The following is an 18406-nucleotide window of genomic DNA, read 5'->3' on the forward strand; positions in this document are numbered from 1 at the left end:
AAAAAGCCGAAAGACGCCATCAAGGCAAAAGGGGTGCCCCATAAGCCTTCCTCGACGGTTCCAGGTCGTCCCGTTGGACTTAATGAGCGGAAGATCCCCGAGGGTGTTGGCGTTCGTTATCTCTATCAGCCTGGAGAGCTGGAGGGCGACCGCCGTCGCGCGACTGATCCTGTGTGGTCTCTAGAGATATATCGGCTTGGGCGCTCTGTCACAAAGCCTAATGAACACGTGCTGTACTATCTAGACGATACGTCGGATGGCCCGCGACGGGGATTTGTTCGTGAGAAGTTGCTTATAGTGCCTGCGGATACTCATCTTCCCCCGGATGGGGTTCTACAGCGCTAGTAGTTCCTGGATGTCCCATCCTGCACATCATCCTGCGGGTGCGGCATCTCTATGGCCGTAAGCCAAGGTGTGGACACCATCTTCGGCGATCCAGCGCTTACTATCGAAGGGGGACAGTGAGACCTTATTCAGGTGCTGCCCATAGATATGGTGGCGCTCTGATCGCAGCACGTCCATACCGTGTCAGAAGATCTTCTTCTCGAAGAGGGCCTCTTTGTACTGCTTATGGCGGATGCACTTTTCCACAACTCCCTTTTTCACGCCCTTGGCCTTCTTAATGTTGGCTCCGCCTGCCTCCAGAATGGAGTACATCTTGGGGCGCAGACCAGTGTGTTCGGCGATCGGCCGCCCCGCGCACTCGTCCTTCATTTTCCCCAAGACCTTCATATTTGCTACGCTGTGCAGGGGGTGGTCTTGTGGGTAATCTGAGGTGTCGTACAGGTTTGCATTCTCAGCCATATCCCTATAAACAACCTCAGTCTGAATCTCGAGTAGCAGACTATCCGTGTCAGTGTAGAGGAGCTGGCAGCGCTCTCCGTACTGGGCCTTCATGTGGTTGTAGTAGAAGTCGTACATCAGATGCTTGGAGAGATCTAGAATGCTCATGCCCACGTAGATAGGTCGGTTTAGGACTAGACGGGTCTTGTGCATCTGAATCGCTGCGGGGTCATCATCAAATATGTTTGTCCATGCGAAGCTCGGGCTGGCTAACAAGCGTCGGAGCTTGTCGTCTTCTCCAGAGCATACCAGCTTGACGTCCACACGCTTCCGGAGGTTCTCCATGGTTTTGGGGACCAGCTTTTCGACCTCGGTAGACGCTTTCTTGCCTAGAAGGCTGTGCTGATAGTCAGACATCCACTCCTTCTGTACCACCAGACGCTCCGGGGCTAATGGGTAGCTGTTATGTGCGTTATGTAGGTCCGCCGGATACTGTAGGTCGGCCTCGAGGATGTAACCGGAAAGACTGTCGTGGGGGTGGGTAGCAATCGTTTCACCGAGACGCTGCGCGTCACCTACCCACTGGAAGCGGCCCGTCGGAAGAAACTGACTCATAGCCCAGCCGTATAGATTATTGGCGTCTAGGTTTTGGATGTAGCTGTTTGGGCTTTCAGGGTTGTATCCCTCCACCTGCGAATTATTGGCTTTGGTGTGTCGCTTACTTACCATGGAGATACCTCTTTGCAACCCCTTCTCAATGAAGAGATGTTGGTCGTAGTCAACAGCTCCAGCTCTACCCCAGTCTTCTTGACCAGTGCATCCCACGAGAGACCTGGCCTCGTAAAGTAGTGAGCAGGGTCCAATCCATACTGCCGTAAACAAGTCTTCCGGAAGGCCTCAAACACATCAGCCAATAGGAGCACGTCTGTGCGGCAGTAAAGGTCTGTGTAGTCCCCCAGATTGGTGCAGTCAAATGCCTTCCATACCTGTTGAGCGTGGATGTAGTCCTCATCGCTAATGCCTCCGACTTTGAGCTTACTGTAGAAAGCCTCTTTGGGTGGGAGGCTGGACTCGTCGAAGCGCTCCCAGGAGTCCATATACTCATAGGGGTAGACACCCTTGTGCATGAGTAGCTTTCGTTTTTCTTCGGCGGACTTATACCGGGCTGTGATGTGGAAAGCCTCAGGTTTGTTGGCCTCAACCAGGTTGTCAAGGGAAGTCGGTAAGAATTGAACGCTGTCGATGAAGCGATGCTGCCCCAGCGAGAAGGAGATGTACTTTTCCGTGTTGTTGGGGATGCAGGAGATGCGGCCCTCCACCTTACTTATGGCTTGCATCAGGTGCCCGGCGTAGCCCCGTAGGTTGTGGAAGACTACTGGTATGGCCTTCTTGGGGCCCAGCCGCAACTTTAGGTTGCATGCGTTATGGGCCGCGCCTCTGTACTTGCCGGTGATATGGCAGTGGTCGCGCACAGAATCGGCGCCTAGAGGCTTCTCACACACGTGGCAGGTTGCGGCGTTGTTGTGGGCCTGCCAATCTTGGGGAGTCATATTCATGGCTATAGGGTTGGCTAGAACATTTTTGATTTCCCGCTCCTCCTGTTGGCGAGCTCTGAGGAAGTGTTCCCTCACGTTAGGGCCTCTGTATTCCACGGGGCGTTTTGTGTGGCCATCGCAATGCACCACAACATAGCAGTAACTGCAGGGCTCGTGGTGCTAAGTCTTTTGAGTGCAGCTCTCTGTAGGTGACGGCTGCGGGCCTTCAACCTTTCTGGTCAGAGCCTCGAAGTCGGCATATATGATGAACGGAGCCGGTAGCTGTTTGTGGTGGTTCTGAAAGGTGAACTTGTTTTCCCCCTCCTGGGGCATTTCCACCCTCACCGCCGTCTGGCCAATCCCTCGGCATTCCGGCTTATGCGCCTCGAGCAGATCCTCCCTTGTGTAACCGTGTAAGCAGCGCTCGCAGAAGTGTTTGCGATTTCGTTTCTTACTTTCTTGGAGCAGGAGACGATCGAGATCTTTTATCCACGTATAATGGAATTTGCCCGCCTTCTCAATCAGCAGCAGATTGATTCGGGGCGTTTCGCCGGGCTTCTTGCTGAGGCGGTGCACGATCACACCCTTGTCCCACCCGAACACGTTGATGGCGAGGTTGTTCTTTTCCTCCACTTTAGGGATCTGAGAGATGGGCGTGGGGGCGTCAATCCCACTAAAGTCAAGACCATCATTGGTGGGATACTTTGTTGGTCTCTGAGGATCCCGGGCGGCTGGAAATAAGGCAGACCAGAGTGCCCATCTGAGGTAGTCGTCGTCTTTGTTCTTCACATTGATGACTGCTTTTTTGTTACTCACAGCTGCAGGTAGGGGGATGTAGGACCCCCCTCTCAGTGGCTGATACCTTGCAATGTCAAGCCGGAGTGTTTGCACGCTATTGACAACCCACCCTGACCCTCGCTGTGTCCATTTTTCCAGCACCTCCTGGGTGGTGGGGAAGGCCTTATCTAGAGCCCCGTCAATGTCACCAGCCTCTAAGAGGGCCTCCTGTTTGCTGTGGAGCACTGGGCTGGTATACTCTTCACTGCCATCGGCGTTGCCCTTTCGCAGCTGAACCCTGAGGCCTAGTTGGAACTTAACCCCGTTGAGTGCCAGGATCTCTTCTTCTAGCTTCTGGCGAATAATGGCTCGAATTTCTTCTAAGAAGGCTATTGGGTCCGTCCAAACGCCTTCGGGTACGCCCATCTCCCAGACCCGGAGGAGATTCCTTATGGCCCGGCCGGTGTTAGTGAATTCTAGTTTCTTTTCGCCCAGTATTCCGCCTAGCAATTCATCCAACTCCTCGTTACTGAGGAGGTTCTTGGCGTCTTGCTTCAACCTCTCATTACTGAGCGGGTTCTTGACGTCTTGCTTCAACTCCTTGTTACTTCGGGAGCTCAACTCAGCCACAGCCGTTTTATGCCTGTCGAGGATCCCCTGCAATTCTTCCAAGGCATTGCGGGACTGTGGGTACTTAGGCCGCACACCTAGGAGCGTCTCAAACTCCCCCCGTAGTGCTCACGCTTTTTGATGGTGCCTCATTGTACGCGCCGATATCATCATTATACTAATAAAAGCATCTCTCTAATTGTAAATTTCGATAGCCGCCAGCCGTTTGAACTCATCCAAGAAAGTCTTGAGCCTCCGCTGTCTTTCACGCATCTGGACCCTATTATATCCGCAGGCCATGCAAAGCTGAAATCGGTTTTTAACACCCCGACCACAGCTAATACATGGCAGGGTACCAAGACCCTTGCGCAGGCGGTTTAGGTGAACCCCACAGTACTCCCCCAGACAACTCTTACCACAGAGCTCCATGGAGCCTATGGGTAGCCACCGGCAATTATTATAACCCTTTGGCATGTTGTTGTTGTATACACAATTGGTGCAGAAGCATATCTGAGCAATGGGTATGTCTAATAGAACCCCAGATGGGGGGTGGGGCCTCTATTTTGTTCTGGGGGGGCCCCCAAGGGGGGGTTGTGCCAGAACCTATAGTGTGTACTAGAACTTCTGGACCTCGCCGGGAATAGGGGCTGGGGGCCTCCATTTGCCAAATGGAGAGTGCGCCAGAACCCTCCTTCCCCCTACTACTCATTAAGCTAATCTTATGTTGGCCTAACCAAAAATAGCCCAGGGCAATAACATACATGTAAATTGAAAGAAAAGTACATTTTTAGGGTCTACCCTACTCTGAGTGCCATATTGATAATTCATGAAATCCTATGGTATAGGCTCAGAAAATGGGATTGTTTTGCCTGAACCGACATGATTGCCATGGACCCATGACTGACGTGAATTTAAGCTAGGGAAGATTTAATGCGGTCAACAGCGGAAAATATACCTTACCGTCAGCCTGACACATTTCAGGCTCTTTCTCCCTGTAACCTTCGTCATTGCGTTGCGCAATAAGAGTTACCCCACTACCCCATATGATAATGATACAACGTCTGTACAATAAATAAATAAATCATTGTAGCACTGAGTCCATCCCCACCTCTCAGAAAAAAAATCTGGGTTGAATTAAAAAGATTGAAGTTATGCTTACAGACAGTAATGGAAATATAGTAGTTTTTTGCAGTGTTTCAATGCTAAAGCTCTGTTACATTTCAAACTCAGAAGTAGCTCACTTGATGCTACAAAATGTCTGTTGACGGCTAGGTGCTAGGTACCGTCAAAGTTCTAGCAGTCACGACAGTCAATGTGACCACAAGGCAGCAAAGAGAGTATTCAAGATTCTTTATGAAAATTACACAGAATTGAGAAGAGGAGCTGAGTAGGGTTGCCATGACAGTGATGGCAATCTGCACCATATTTTTGAGAGGCGGTGCTGGATAACAGCACAGTGCGTCCATCTAGATGGACTAACAACTCCCACAGAGTTCCCCATTATCTTGTCTGCAGTTAGAACTTTCCTGATGCTTCCTACCTGACATTTTCTCATTAATCAATCCCTAGGCAAGGGGAGGGGACTTTTCTTGGATTAAAATTATCCTCTGTTCAGTTTAAATCACTCATGACCCAGTAAAACTTTCAACATGTAGCCATGTTTACCATCTCTAATTTTTGTGTGGATGAGCGTGATGCGAAGTGCATTTTTCTAACGCTGTGGGTGACTGCTTCAGGGCCTAAGGGTTATAGCATTCACCTTCAGGTCTGAAGACCTGGTAACAACTCCAGGTGGGGTCATCCCAAAGACTTTAAAAATGGTACTTGTTGCTGCATGGCTTGGCGCTCAGCACTTCGGCCGCATGTACTTGCTCTGGTATACTTACACCTAATGACTCGCCTCTACACATACAGTATGCCACAGACTTCAGGATATGTTTAACTTTTCTTTCCTTACTTCATCTGATTTTCTTATAAACAGGAGTTCAGATTTCAACAACTGTGTAAGGTGAAGATTTCTGACAAATGGCCTGAACAGACGACTGGCAGAGGACAGTTGTTAACCTGTTCCAGTAAATATGGCCTCACATTTGTGGGGGGTCCAAGTGGTAAGTAAAATCAACTCTCTCACACTTCAAACTTCATGTGCATTTACCAATGGATCATGGCTTGGCAAGTAGGTGCGTTCTTGTTTTTTGGGGTTTTTTTTGCAGAAAGGGTGGCAGGGGTGGCTAGTGGGCCATGTGCATGTAAAAATAAAACCTAGGCAGATATTTACATATATCATGTATCTACATATGAACTACTTTTATCAATACACAACAGTTCTGCTGAATTCAGTTTAGTTTGTTCTGCAGCAAACTGAAGACGGGTTGGATTTACCCATATGGATTTACCCCAGGCTCTGCCCGGTTTCCTCCCACCATAATGCTGGCCGCTGTCGTATAAGTGAAATATTCTTGAGTACGGCATAAAACACCAATCAAATAAATAAATAAATAAATATTTTGTTCTGTGAAATTTAGAATTCGTCTTGCAGGAGATTTGTACTTGACTGACAGTGTTTTACGACACATCAGAATCTTTGTGCTCCAAAACTCCATGGCTCTGTGCATTTGGATATATTTAAAATATAAAATATTTTGGGTACAAATACCTGTTTATCCAGACTGGTACTTCATTAATGAACCGTTGAAGTATGCTATTAAAATTTTGTCATGGAGATGGCTGTTGAGGATCTGTGCCTATTTATTCAACTGGTTTTTGTGCGTATATTTGTTTTATGCAACTGTAGTGGTGGAGATGTACCAGCCTTCAGATTTATTCAGTAATCTATAAATTCTGCTAATATCAGACTGGAAATGGTAAACCGATAAATTACGATTGTTTATTCACCTATAGTGTAATAATTAGGATGGGTCTAACGGTCTTACTTGTGCAAAAAAAGAAAAAAACCTTCACATCAATATCAGAAGCTGAAGTATTCATAGCACCAGTATTGGTACGGTAATCCATTTTGGCACATGTTGTGCTGTACCAATACTTTCTTAATCGGTCCCCAAAATCCTTCAGTGTCAAAATATATTTTTTTTCTGTGAAATAATTCACATCAGGAAGTGTCAATCATCATTCATCATTCACATGTAAATTATATACATGTTTACTGTCTTTTTGTCATATTCTTATTAACCTTAACCATATGTCAGTTGGATTAAATGATCGAGTAAAGTCTTGTTGTGTAAATACCTCGGTTTTGTTGGTGTCCTAGGGTTCACAGTCCTGAAAACAGCAGATATTTCCCACAGAGATGGTCAGCACCCCAAAGACAAGAGCACAGTGGTGATAACTGACTGCCCTGTCTGGATGAATGTGAGCACTGCGCAGCCACCCATCTCTCTCACCCTCAGTTCCGACGATCAGATCTTACTACTTGTTATGATCAGCAATGACAACCTCGTCGCTTTCTTCTACACCATTAACAGTTTCAGTCAACAGGTAACCCATTCCAACTTTTTAACCCCCAAAACTTCGATGGCAGGCAAAGATTTGCTGTACGTAATTCCAAACCAGCAAAGCTTTGATGTAAGTAATTCCAGACCAGCAAAGGTGTGGGGTACGTAATTCCAGACCAACAAAGGTGTGGGTTACATAATTCCAGATCAGCAAAGGTTTGGTGTGCGTAATTCCAGACCAGCAAAGGTGTGGGGTACGTAATTCCAGATCAGCAAAGGTTTGGTGTACGTAATTCCAGACCAGCAAAGGTGTGGGGTACGTAATTCCAGATCAGCAAAGGTGTGATATACATAATTCCAGACCAGCAAAGGTGTGATGTAAGTAAGTCCAGACCAGCAAAGGTGTGGGTTATGTAATTCCAGACCAACAAAGGTGTGGGGTACGTAATTACAGAGCAGCAAAGGTGTGGGGTACGTAATTCCAGACCAGCAAAGGTGTGGGTTATGTAATTCCAGACCAACAAAGGTGTGGGGTACGTAATTACAGAGCAGCAAAGGTGTGGGGTACGTAATTCCAGATCAACAAAGGTGTGGGGTACATAATTCCAGACCAACAAAGGTGTGGGGTACATAATTACAGACCAACAAAGGTGTGGGGCACGTAATTCCAGACCAACAAAGGTGTGGGGTACTTAATTCCCGACCAGCAAAGGTGTGGGGTACGTAATTCCAGACCAACAAAGGTGTGGGGTAAGTAATTCCAGACCAACAAAGGTGTGGGGCACGTAATTCCAGACCAGCAAAGCTTTGGGGTACTTAATTCCAGACCAGCAAAGGTGTGGGGTACGTAATTCCAGACCAACAAAGGTGTGGGTTATGTAATTCCAGACCAACAAAGGTGTGGGTTATGTAATTCCAGACCAACAAATGTGTGGGGTACGTAATTCCAGACCAACAAAGGTGTGGGGCACGTAATTCCAGACCAGCAAAGGTGTGGGGTACGTAATTCCAGACCAACAAAGGTGTGGGGTACGTAATTCCAGAGCAGCAAAGGTGTGGGTTATGTAATTCCAGACCAACAAAGGTGTGGGTTATGTAATTCCAGACCAACAAAGGTGTGGGTTATGTAATTCCAGACCAACAAAGGTGTGGGGTATGTAATTCCAGACCAACAAAGGTGTGGGGCACGTAATTCCAGACCAGCAAAGGTGTGGGGTACGTAATTCCAGACCAACAAAGGTGTGGGTTATGTAATTCCAGACCAACAAAGGTGTGGGTTATGTAATTCCAGACCAACAAAGGTGTGGGGTACTTAATTCCAGACCAGCAAAGGTGTGGGGTACGTAATTCCAGACCAACAAAAGTGTGGGGTACGTAATTCCAGACCAACAAAGGTGTGGGGTACTTAATTCCAGACCAACAAAGGTGTGGGGTATGTAATTCCAGACCAACAAAGGTGTGGGTTATGTAATTCCAGACCAACAAAGGTGTGGGTTATGTAATTCCAGACCAGCAAAAGTTTGGGGTACTTAATTCCAGACCAGCAAAGGTGTGGGGTACGTAATTCCAGACCAACAAAGGTGTGGGTTACGTAATTCCAGACCAACAAAGGTGTGGGTTATGTAATTCCAGACCAACAAAGGTGTGGGGTACGTAATTCCAGACCAACAAAGGTGTGGGGCACGTAATTCCAGACCAGCAAAGGTTTGGGGTACGTAATTCCAGACCAACAAAGGTGTGGGTTATGTAATTCCAGACCAACAAAGGTGTGGGGTGCTTAATTCCAGACCAGCAAAGGTGTGGGGTACATAATTCCAGACCAACAAAGGTGTGGGTTATGTAATTCCAGACCAACAAAGGTGTGGGTTATGTAATTCCAGACCAACAAAGGTGTGGGGCACGTAATTCCAGACCAACAAAGGTGTGGGGTACGTAATTCCAGACCAGCAAAGGTTTGGGGTACTTAATTCCAGACCAGCAAAGGTGTGGGTTACGTAATTCCAGATCAGCAAAGGTGTGATGTACGTAATTCCAGACGAGCAAAGGTGTGGGGTACGTAATTCCAGATCAGCAAAGGTTTGGTGTACGTAATTCCAGACCAGCAAAGGTGTGGGGTACGTAATTCCAGATCAGCAAAGGTGTGGGGTACGTAATTCCAGACCAACAAAGGTGTGATGTACGTAATTCCAGACCAGCAAAGGTGTGGGGTACGTAATTCCAGACCAACAAAGGTGTGATGTACGTAATTCCAGACCAGCAAAGGTGTGGGGTACGTAATTACAGACCAACAAAGGTGTGGGGTACTTAATTCCAGACCAACAAAGGTGTGATGTACGTAATTCCAGACCAGCAAAGGTGTGGGTTATGTAATTCCAGACCAACAAAGGTGTGGGGTACGTAATTACAGAGCAGCAAAGGTGTGGGGTACGTAATTCCAGATCAACAAAGGTGTGGGGTACATAATTCCAGACCAACAAAGGTGTGGGGTACGTAATTACAGACCAACAAAGGTGTGGGGCACGTAATTCCAGACCAACAAAGGTGTGGGGTACTTAATTCCAGACCAGCAAAGGTGTGGGGTACGTAATTACAGACCAACAAAGGTGTGGGGTACGTAATTCCAGACCATCAAAGGTGTGGGGTACTTAATTCCAGACCAGCAAAGGTGTGGGGTACATAATTCCAGACCAGCAAAGGTGTGGGTTATGTAATTCCAGATCAACAAAGGTGTGGGTTATGTAATTCCAGACCAGCAAAGGTGTGGGGTACGTAATTCCAGACCAGCAAAGGTATGGGGTACTTAATTCCAGACCAGCAAAGGTGTGGGGTACGTAATTCCAGACCAGCAAAGGTGTGGGGTACGTAATTCCAGATCAGCAAAGGTTTGGTGTACGTAATTCCAGACCAGCAAAGGTGTGGGGTACGTAATTCCAGATCAGCAAAGGTGTGATATACATAATTCCAGACCAGCAAAGGTGTGATGTAAGTAAGTCCAGACCAGCAAAGGTGTGGGTTATGTAATTCCAGACCAACAAAGGTGTGGGGTACGTAATTACAGAGCAGCAAAGGTGTGGGGTACGTAATTCCAGACCAGCAAAGGTGTGGGTTATGTAATTCCAGACCAACAAAGGTGTGGGGTACGTAATTACAGAGCAGCAAAGGTGTGGGGTACGTAATTCCAGATCAACAAAGGTGTGGGGTACATAATTCCAGACCAACAAAGGTGTGGGGTACATAATTACAGACCAACAAAGGTGTGGGGCACGTAATTCCAGACCAACAAAGGTGTGGGGTACTTAATTCCCGACCAGCAAAGGTGTGGGGTACGTAATTCCAGACCAACAAAGGTGTGGGGTACGTAATTCCAGACCAACAAAGGTGTGGGGCACGTAATTCCAGACCAGCAAAGCTTTGGGGTACTTAATTCCAGACCAGCAAAGGTGTGGGGTACGTAATTCCAGACCAACAAAGGTGTGGGTTATGTAATTCCAGACCAACAAAGGTGTGGGTTATGTAATTCCAGACCAACAAATGTGTGGGGTACGTAATTCCAGACCAACAAAGGTGTGGGGCACGTAATTCCAGACCAGCAAAGGTGTGGGGTACGTAATTCCAGACCAACAAAGGTGTGGGGTACGTAATTCCAGAGCAGCAAAGGTGTGGGTTCTGTAATTCCAGACCAACAAAGGTGTGGGTTATGTAATTCCAGACCAACAAAGGTGTGGGTTATGTAATTCCAGACCAACAAAGGTGTGGGGTATGTAATTCCAGACCAACAAAGGTGTGGGGCACGTAATTCCAGACCAGCAAAGGTGTGGGGTACGTAATTCCAGACCAACAAAGGTGTGGGTTATGTAATTCCAGACCAACAAAGGTGTGGGTTATGTAATTCCAGACCAACAAAGGTGTGGGGTACTTAATTCCAGACCAGCAAAGGTGTGGGGTACGTAATTCCAGACCAACAAAAGTGTGGGGTACGTAATTCCAGACCAACAAAGGTGTGGGGTACTTAATTCCAGACCAACAAAGGTGTGGGGTATGTAATTCCAGACCAACAAAGGTGTGGGTTATGTAATTCCAGACCAACAAAGGTGTGGGTTATGTAATTCCAGACCAGCAAAGGTGTGGGGTACGTAATTCCAGACCAGCAAAAGTTTGGGGTACTTAATTCCAGACCAGCAAAGGTGTGGGGTACGTAATTCCAGACCAACAAAGGTGTGGGTTATGTAATTCCAGACCAACAAAGGTGTGGGTTATGTAATTCCAGACCAACAAAGGTGTGGGGTACGTAATTCCAGACCAACAAAGGTGTGGGGCACGTAATTCCAGACCAGCAAAGGTTTGGGGTACGTAATTCCAGACCAACAAAGGTGTGGGTTATGTAATTCCAGACCAACAAAGGTGTGGGGTGCTTAATTCCAGACCAGCAAAGGTGTGGGGTACATAATTCCAGACCAACAAAGGTGTGGGTTATGTAATTCCAGACCAACAAAGGTGTGGGTTATGTAATTCCAGACCAACAAAGGTGTGGGGCACGTAATTCCAGACCAACAAAGGTGTGGGGTACGTAATTCCAGACCAGCAAAGGTTTGGGGTACTTAATTCCAGACCAGCAAAGGTGTGGGTTACGTAATTCCAGATCAGCAAAGGTGTGATGTACGTAATTCCAGACGAGCAAAGGTGTGGGGTACGTAATTCCAGATCAGCAAAGGTTTGGTGTACGTAATTCCAGACCAGCAAATGTGTGGGGTACGTAATTCCAGATCAGCAAAGGTGTGGGGTACGTAATTCCAGACCAACAAAGGTGTGATGTACGTAATTCCAGACCAGCAAAGGTGTGGGGTACGTAATTCCAGACCAACAAAGGTGTGATGTACGTAATTCCAGACCAGCAAAGGTGTGGGGTACGTAATTACAGACCAACAAAGGTGTGGGGTACTTAATTCCAGACCAACAAAGGTGTGATGTACGTAATTCCAGACCAGCAAAGGTGTGGGTTATGTAATTCCAGACCAACAAAGGTGTGGGGTACGTAATTACAGAGCAGCAAAGGTGTGGGGTACGTAATTCCAGATCAACAAAGGTGTGGGGTACATAATTCCAGACCAACAAAGGTGTGGGGTACGTAATTACAGACCAACAAAGGTGTGGGGCACGTAATTCCAGACCAACAAAGGTGTGGGGTACTTAATTCCAGACCAGCAAAGGTGTGGGGTACGTAATTACAGACCAACAAAGGTGTGGGGTACGTAATTCCAGACCATCAAAGGTGTGGGGTACTTAATTCCAGACCAGCAAAGGTGTGGGGTACATAATTCCAGACCAGCAAAGGTGTGGGTTATGTAATTCCAGATCAACAAAGGTGTGGGTTATGTAATTCCAGACCAGCAAAGGTGTGGGGTACGTAATTCCAGACCAGCAAAGGTATGGGGTACTTAATTCCAGACCAGCAAAGGTGTGGGGTATGTAATTCCAGACCAACAAAGGTGTGGGTTATGTAATTCCAGACCAACAAAGGTGTGGGTTATGTAATTCCAGACCAACAAAGGTGTGGGGTACGTAATTCCAGACCAACAAAGGTGTGGGGCACGTAATTCCAGACCAACAAAGGTGTGGGGTATGTAATTCCAGACCAACAGAGGTGTGGGGCACGTAATTCCGGACCAGCAAAGGTGTGGGGTACGTAATTCCAGACCAACAAGGTGTGGGTTATGTAATTCCAGACCAACAAAGGTGTGGGTTATGTAATTCCAGACCAACAAAGGTATGGGGTACTTAATTTCAGACCAGCAAAGGTGTGGGGTACGTAATTACAGACCAACAAAAGTGTGGGGTACGTAATTCCAGACCAACAAAGGTGTGGGGTACTTAATTCCAGACCAGCAAAGGTGTGGGTATGTAATTCCAGACCAACAAAGGTGTGGGTTATGTAATTCCAGACCAACAAAGGTGTGGGTTATGTAATTCCAGACCAGCAAAGGTGTGGGGTACGTAATTCCAGACCAGCAAAAGTTTGGGTACTTAATTCCAGGCCAGGAAAGGTGTGGGGTACGTAATCCTAGACCAACAAAGGTGTGGGTTATGTAATTCCAGACCAACAGTGGTGTGGGTTATGTAATTCCAGACCAACAAAGGTGTGGGGTACGTAATTCCAGACCAACAAAGGTGTGGGGCACGTAATTCCAGACCAGCAAATTGTGTGGGGTACGTAATTCCAGACCAGCAAAGGGTTTGGGGTACGTAATTCCAGACCAACAAAGGTGTGGGTTATGTAATTCCAGACCAACAAAGGTGTGGGGTACTTAATTCCAGACCAGCAAAGGTGTGGGGTACATAATTCCAGACCAACAAAGGTGTGGGTTATGTAATTCCAGACCAACAAAGGTGTGGGTTATGTAATTCCAGACCAACAAAGGTGTGGGGCACGTAATTCCAGACCAGCAAAGGTGTGGGGTACGTAATTCCAGACCAGCAAATGTTTGGGGTACTTAATTCCAGACCAGCAAAGGTGTGGGTTACGTAATTCCAGATCAGCAAAGGTGTGATGTACGTAATTCCATACGAGCAAAGGTGTGGGGTACGTAATTCCAGATCAGCAAAGGTTTGGTGTACGTAATTGCAGACCAGCAAAGGTGTGGGGTACGTAATTCCAGATCAGCAAAGGTGTGATGTACGTAATTCCAGACCAACAAAGGTGTGATGTACGTAATTCCAGACCAGCAAAGGTGTGGGGTACGTAATTCCAGACCAACAAAGGTGTGATGTACGTAATTCCAGACCAGCAAAGGTGTGGGGTACGTAATTACAGACCAACAAAGGTGTGGGGTACGTAATTCCAGACCAACAAAGGTGTGATGTACGTAATTCCAGACCAGCAAAGGTGTGGGTTATGTAATTCCAGACCAACAAAGGTGTGGGGTACGTAATTACAGAGCAGCAAAGGTGTGGGGTACGTAATTCCAGATCAACAAAGGTGTGGGGTACATAATTCCAGACCAACAAAGGTGTGGGGTACGTAATTACAGACCAACAAAGGTGTGGGGCACGTAATTCCAGACCAACAAAGGTGTGGGGTACTTAATTCCCGACCAGCAAAGGTGTGGGGTACGTAATTCCAGACCAACAAAGGTGTGGGGTAAGTAATTCCAGACCAACAAAGGTGTGGGGTACTTAATTCCAGACCAGCAAAGGTGTGGGGTACATAATTCCAGACCAGCAAAGGTGTGGGTTATGTAATTCCAGACCAACAAAGGTGTGGGTTATGTAATTCCAGACCAACAAAGGTGTGGGGCACGTAATTCCAGACCAGCAAAGGTGTGGGGTACGTAATTCCAGACCAGCAAAGGTTTGGGGTACTTAATTCCAGACCAACAAAGGTGTGGGGTACGTAATTCCAGACCAACAAAGGTGTGGGTTATGTAATTCCAGACCAACAAAGGTGTGGGTTATGTAATTCCAGACCAACAAAGGTGTGGGTTATGTAATTCCAGACCAACAAAGGTGTGGGGCACGTAATTCCAGACCAGCAAAGGTGTTGTGTACGTAATTCCAGACCAGCAAAGGTTTGGGGTACTTCATTCCAGACCAACAAAGGTGTGGGGTACGTAATTACAGACCAACAAAGGTGTGGGTTATGTAATTCCAGACCAACAAAGGTGTGGCTTATGTAATTCCAGACCAACAAAGGTGTGGGGTATGTAATTCCAGACCAACAAAGGTGTGGGGCACGTAATTCCAGACCAGCAAAGGTGTGGGGTACGTAATTCCAGACCAGCAAAGGTGTGGGGTACGTAATTCCAGACCAACAAAGGTGTGGGTTATGTAATTCCAGACCAACAAAGGTGTGGGTTATGTAATTCCAGACCAGCAAAGGTGTGGGGTACGTAATTCCAGACCAACAGAGGTGTGGGTTATGTAATTCCAGACCAGCAAAGGTGTGGGATATGTAATTCCAGACCAACAAAGGTGTGGGATACGTAATTCCAGACCAACAAAGGTGTGGGGTACGTAATTCCAGACCAACAAAGGTGTGGGGTACGTAATTCCAGACCAACAAAGGGTTGGTGTATATAATTACAGAGCAGCAAAGTCATGCCAGTATTATCATGATTACTGCGTAGGAAATGGAAATGATCATCCCTGCATTTTTGTTATCTATGATGGGTGTGTATTTTGCCTGTTGCTTGTGGCAATTTGCCAACTAGTTTGCTCCAAAATTACTATGCTGTAGTGTTTTATATGATGGTTAGCTCGGCATAAGTTGTAGGTTACATTGCAGGATGATAAAGTTTGTTTATGTTCTGAATGGGCAAACCTAGATCATTGAACCACTCATTCAGTGATGTGTCAGTTGATGTGTGCATCTGTTGTGATGTTTTCAGGAGTCAGCTGATGTGTTTGTCTGTTGTGATGTTTTCAGGAGTCAGCTGATGTGTTTGTCTGTTGTGGTGTTTCATGAGTCAGCTGATGTGTTTGTCGGTTGTGATGTTTTCAGGAGTCAGCTTATGTGTTCGTCTGATGTGATGTTTTTAGGAGTCACCTGATGTGTTTGTCTGTTGTGATGTTTTCATTAGTCACCTGATGGGTTCGTCTGTTGAGATGTTTTCAGGAGTCAGCTGATGTGTTTGTCTGTTGTGTTGTTTCAGGGTTCAGCTGCTGTGGTGAGAACCAGTTATCAGATTGACAATCAAGGGCTCCGCCTCCTGGACTCTGCCTGGAACCCAGCCCTGCCCCACCTACTGGCTCTCTGTTTGTCCGATGGCAGTCTAGCCCTTCTCAGTGTTACGGACAAGGTGGTGGTCATGGCCAGACTTCCTCCATCCACCCAGGCTACCTGCTGTAAGTCATATCTGCCAGACTTCCCCCACCAACCCAGGCTACCTGCTGTAAGTTATGTCTGCCAGACTTCCCCCACCCGCCCAGGCTCTCTGCTGTAAGTTATGTCTGCCAGACTTCCCCCACCCACCCAGGCTGTCTGCTGTAAGTCATATCTGCCAGACTTCCAACACCCACCCACCCCACCCAGGTTATCTGCTGTAAGTTATGTCTGCCAGACTTCCCCCACCCACCCAGGCTACCTGCTGTAAGTCATATCTGCCAGACTTCCCCCACCAACCCAGGCTACCTGCTGTAAGTTATGTCTGCCAGACTTCCCCCACCCACCCAGGCTACCTGCTATAAGTCATATCTGCCAGACTTCCTCCACCTACCCAGGCTGTCTGCTGTAAGTCATATCTGCCAGACTTCCCCCACCCACCCAGGTTATCTGCTGTAAGTTATGTCTGCCAGACTTCCCCCACCCACCCAGGCTATCTGCTGTAAGTTATGTCTGCCAGACTTCCTCCATCCACCCAGGCTACCTGCTGTAAGTTATGTCTGCCAGACTTCCCCCACCCACCCAGGCTACCTGCTGTAAGCCATGTCTACCATACTTCCCCCACCAACCCAGACTACTTGCTGTAAGCCATGTCCACCAGGCTTCCCCCAACCACCCAGACTACCTTCTGTAAGCCATGTCTGCCAAATTCCCCCACCCACCCACCCACCCACCCACCCACCCAGGTTACCTGCTGTAAGTTATGTCTGCCAGACTTCCCCCACCCACCCAGGCTATCTGCTGTAAGCCATGTCCACCAGGCTTCCCCCACCCACCCAGACTACCTTCTGTAAGCCATGTCTGCCAAACTCCCCCACCCACCCAGGTTACCTGCTGTAAGCCATGTCTGCCAAACTTCATGCATCCACCCAGACTATGTGCTGTAAGTCATGTCTACCAGGCTTCCCCCAACCACCCAGGCTACCTGCTGTAAGTCATGCCTACCAGACTTCCCCCACCCACCCAGGCTACATGCTGTAAGTTTTGTCTACCAGGCTTCCCCCAACCACCCAGGCTACCTGCTGTAAGTCATGTCTGCCAGACACCCCTCAACTACCCAGGCTACCAGCTGTAAGTCATGTCTACCAGGCTTCCATCAGCCACCCAGGCTACCTGCTGTAAGCCATGTCTACCAGGCTTTCCTCAGCCACCCAGACCGCCTGCTGTAAGTCTTGTCCACCAGACGTCCCCAACCCACCCAGGCTACCTGCTGTAAGCCGTGTCTACTAGATTTCCCCAACCCACCCAGGCTACCTGCTGTAAGTCTTGTCCACCAGACCTCCCCAACCAACCCAGGCTACCTTTCTTTAGGCCATTTCCACCAGGCTTCCCCCAACCACCCAGGCTACCTGCTGTAAGCCATGTCTGCCCGGTTTGCGTTATCCACCCAGGCTACTCGCTGTAAGGGGGGGCCTCTGTGGCTCAGTTGGTTATCGCGCTAGCGCAGCGTAATGACCCAAGAGCCTCTCACCAATGCGGTCCCTACGCTTCCCCATCCCACCCGGGCTACCTTATGTAAGTTCTGCTTCCCTTCACCCACCCACTACATGTACCTGTAGTAAGTCGCATATGCCTGGCTTCTGACACCCACCCAGACTTCCAGTGATGTGGGTGTGATATGTGTTTCATTAATAGCATTGTAGGCTTCACTAGTATGTCGGTACATTTTCCACACCATGTACAGTACTAGTAAAATATTTATACTGACTACATTTTATATATATGTGGTCAATTTAAAATCTGTTAAAATCTGTCTTAGTGTGTTGGAGTCCAAAAGGGAAGCAACTGGTGGTTGGCAAATTGGATGGAACATTCAGTCAGTATGATCAAACCCTGACAGAAAAAAGAGAGGACCATACCCCAACTGTCTGGAGCCCCAAAGGTTTAAAAGTGAGTATGATCAATCCCTGCAAGAAAGAAAGTAAGTAAGGACCTTAGAACAACTGTCTGGAACCCTGAAGATTTCAGTGTGAGTGTGATCAAACCCTGAAAGAAAGAAAACAAGGACAATACCCTGACTGTCTAGAGGTCTGAAGTGAGTATGAGCAGGCCCTGGCAGAGAAAAAAGATTTCTACTCTATCTGGCAATCAGCACCAGTGTACGTGAATAGGAATATAGGATGGGGTGTAGTGACCTGTAACACAAACCAGAATTAAGACACTGATACCGATGCATGTATCTATCTCTCCTTATTCGACAATATAATCCATGCTTGTGCCTTTCTGCATGTTTCAGTGATTGACATCCTATGGGAGTCGACTTACATGTTCATAGGAACGTTTTTATCATTGGACTCTGACAGCAGTGAGCAACCCTGTGCTGTCCTCATCAATACCCCGGTGAGTTGTGATACTTAATATATTAAACCCGAAAC

General features: G+C 47.6%; 1 protein-coding gene across 1 annotated transcript; it reads left to right on the forward strand.

The window, feature by feature from the left end:
• Nucleotides 1–1548: 1548 nt before the first annotated feature.
• On the forward strand, nucleotides 1549–18371 carry LOC135481684 (nuclear pore complex protein Nup214-like). The gene is made up of 6 exons (XM_064761360.1): nucleotides 1549–1623; nucleotides 5686–5812; nucleotides 6973–7199; nucleotides 15802–15994; nucleotides 17791–17921; nucleotides 18268–18371. Exons 1-6 carry the CDS (start codon nucleotides 1549–1551, stop codon nucleotides 18268–18270), a joined length of 756 nt encoding a protein of 251 aa, XP_064617430.1. The 3' UTR covers nucleotides 18271–18371.
• Nucleotides 18372–18406: the final 35 nt, after the last annotated feature.

The sequence above is a fragment of the Liolophura sinensis genome, unplaced genomic scaffold (genome assembly GCF_032854445.1).
Source record: "Liolophura sinensis isolate JHLJ2023 unplaced genomic scaffold, CUHK_Ljap_v2 scaffold_496, whole genome shotgun sequence".
NCBI lineage: Eukaryota > Metazoa > Mollusca > Polyplacophora > Chitonida > Chitonidae > Liolophura > Liolophura sinensis.

Bases quoted from the DNA above. Each gene is read 5' to 3' on its own strand.
- LOC135481684 (XM_064761360.1), top strand. From the start codon at position 1,549: ATGTTGGTCGTAGTCAACAGCTCCAGCTCTACCCCAGTCTTCTTGACC. The intron at 1,624-5,685 runs GTAAAGTAGTGA...TCTTATAAACAG, and splicing joins CCCACGAGAGACCTGGCCTC to GAGTTCAGATTTCAACAACT. The intron at 7,200-15,801 runs GTAACCCATTCC...GTGTTGTTTCAG, and splicing joins TTAACAGTTTCAGTCAACAG to GGTTCAGCTGCTGTGGTGAG.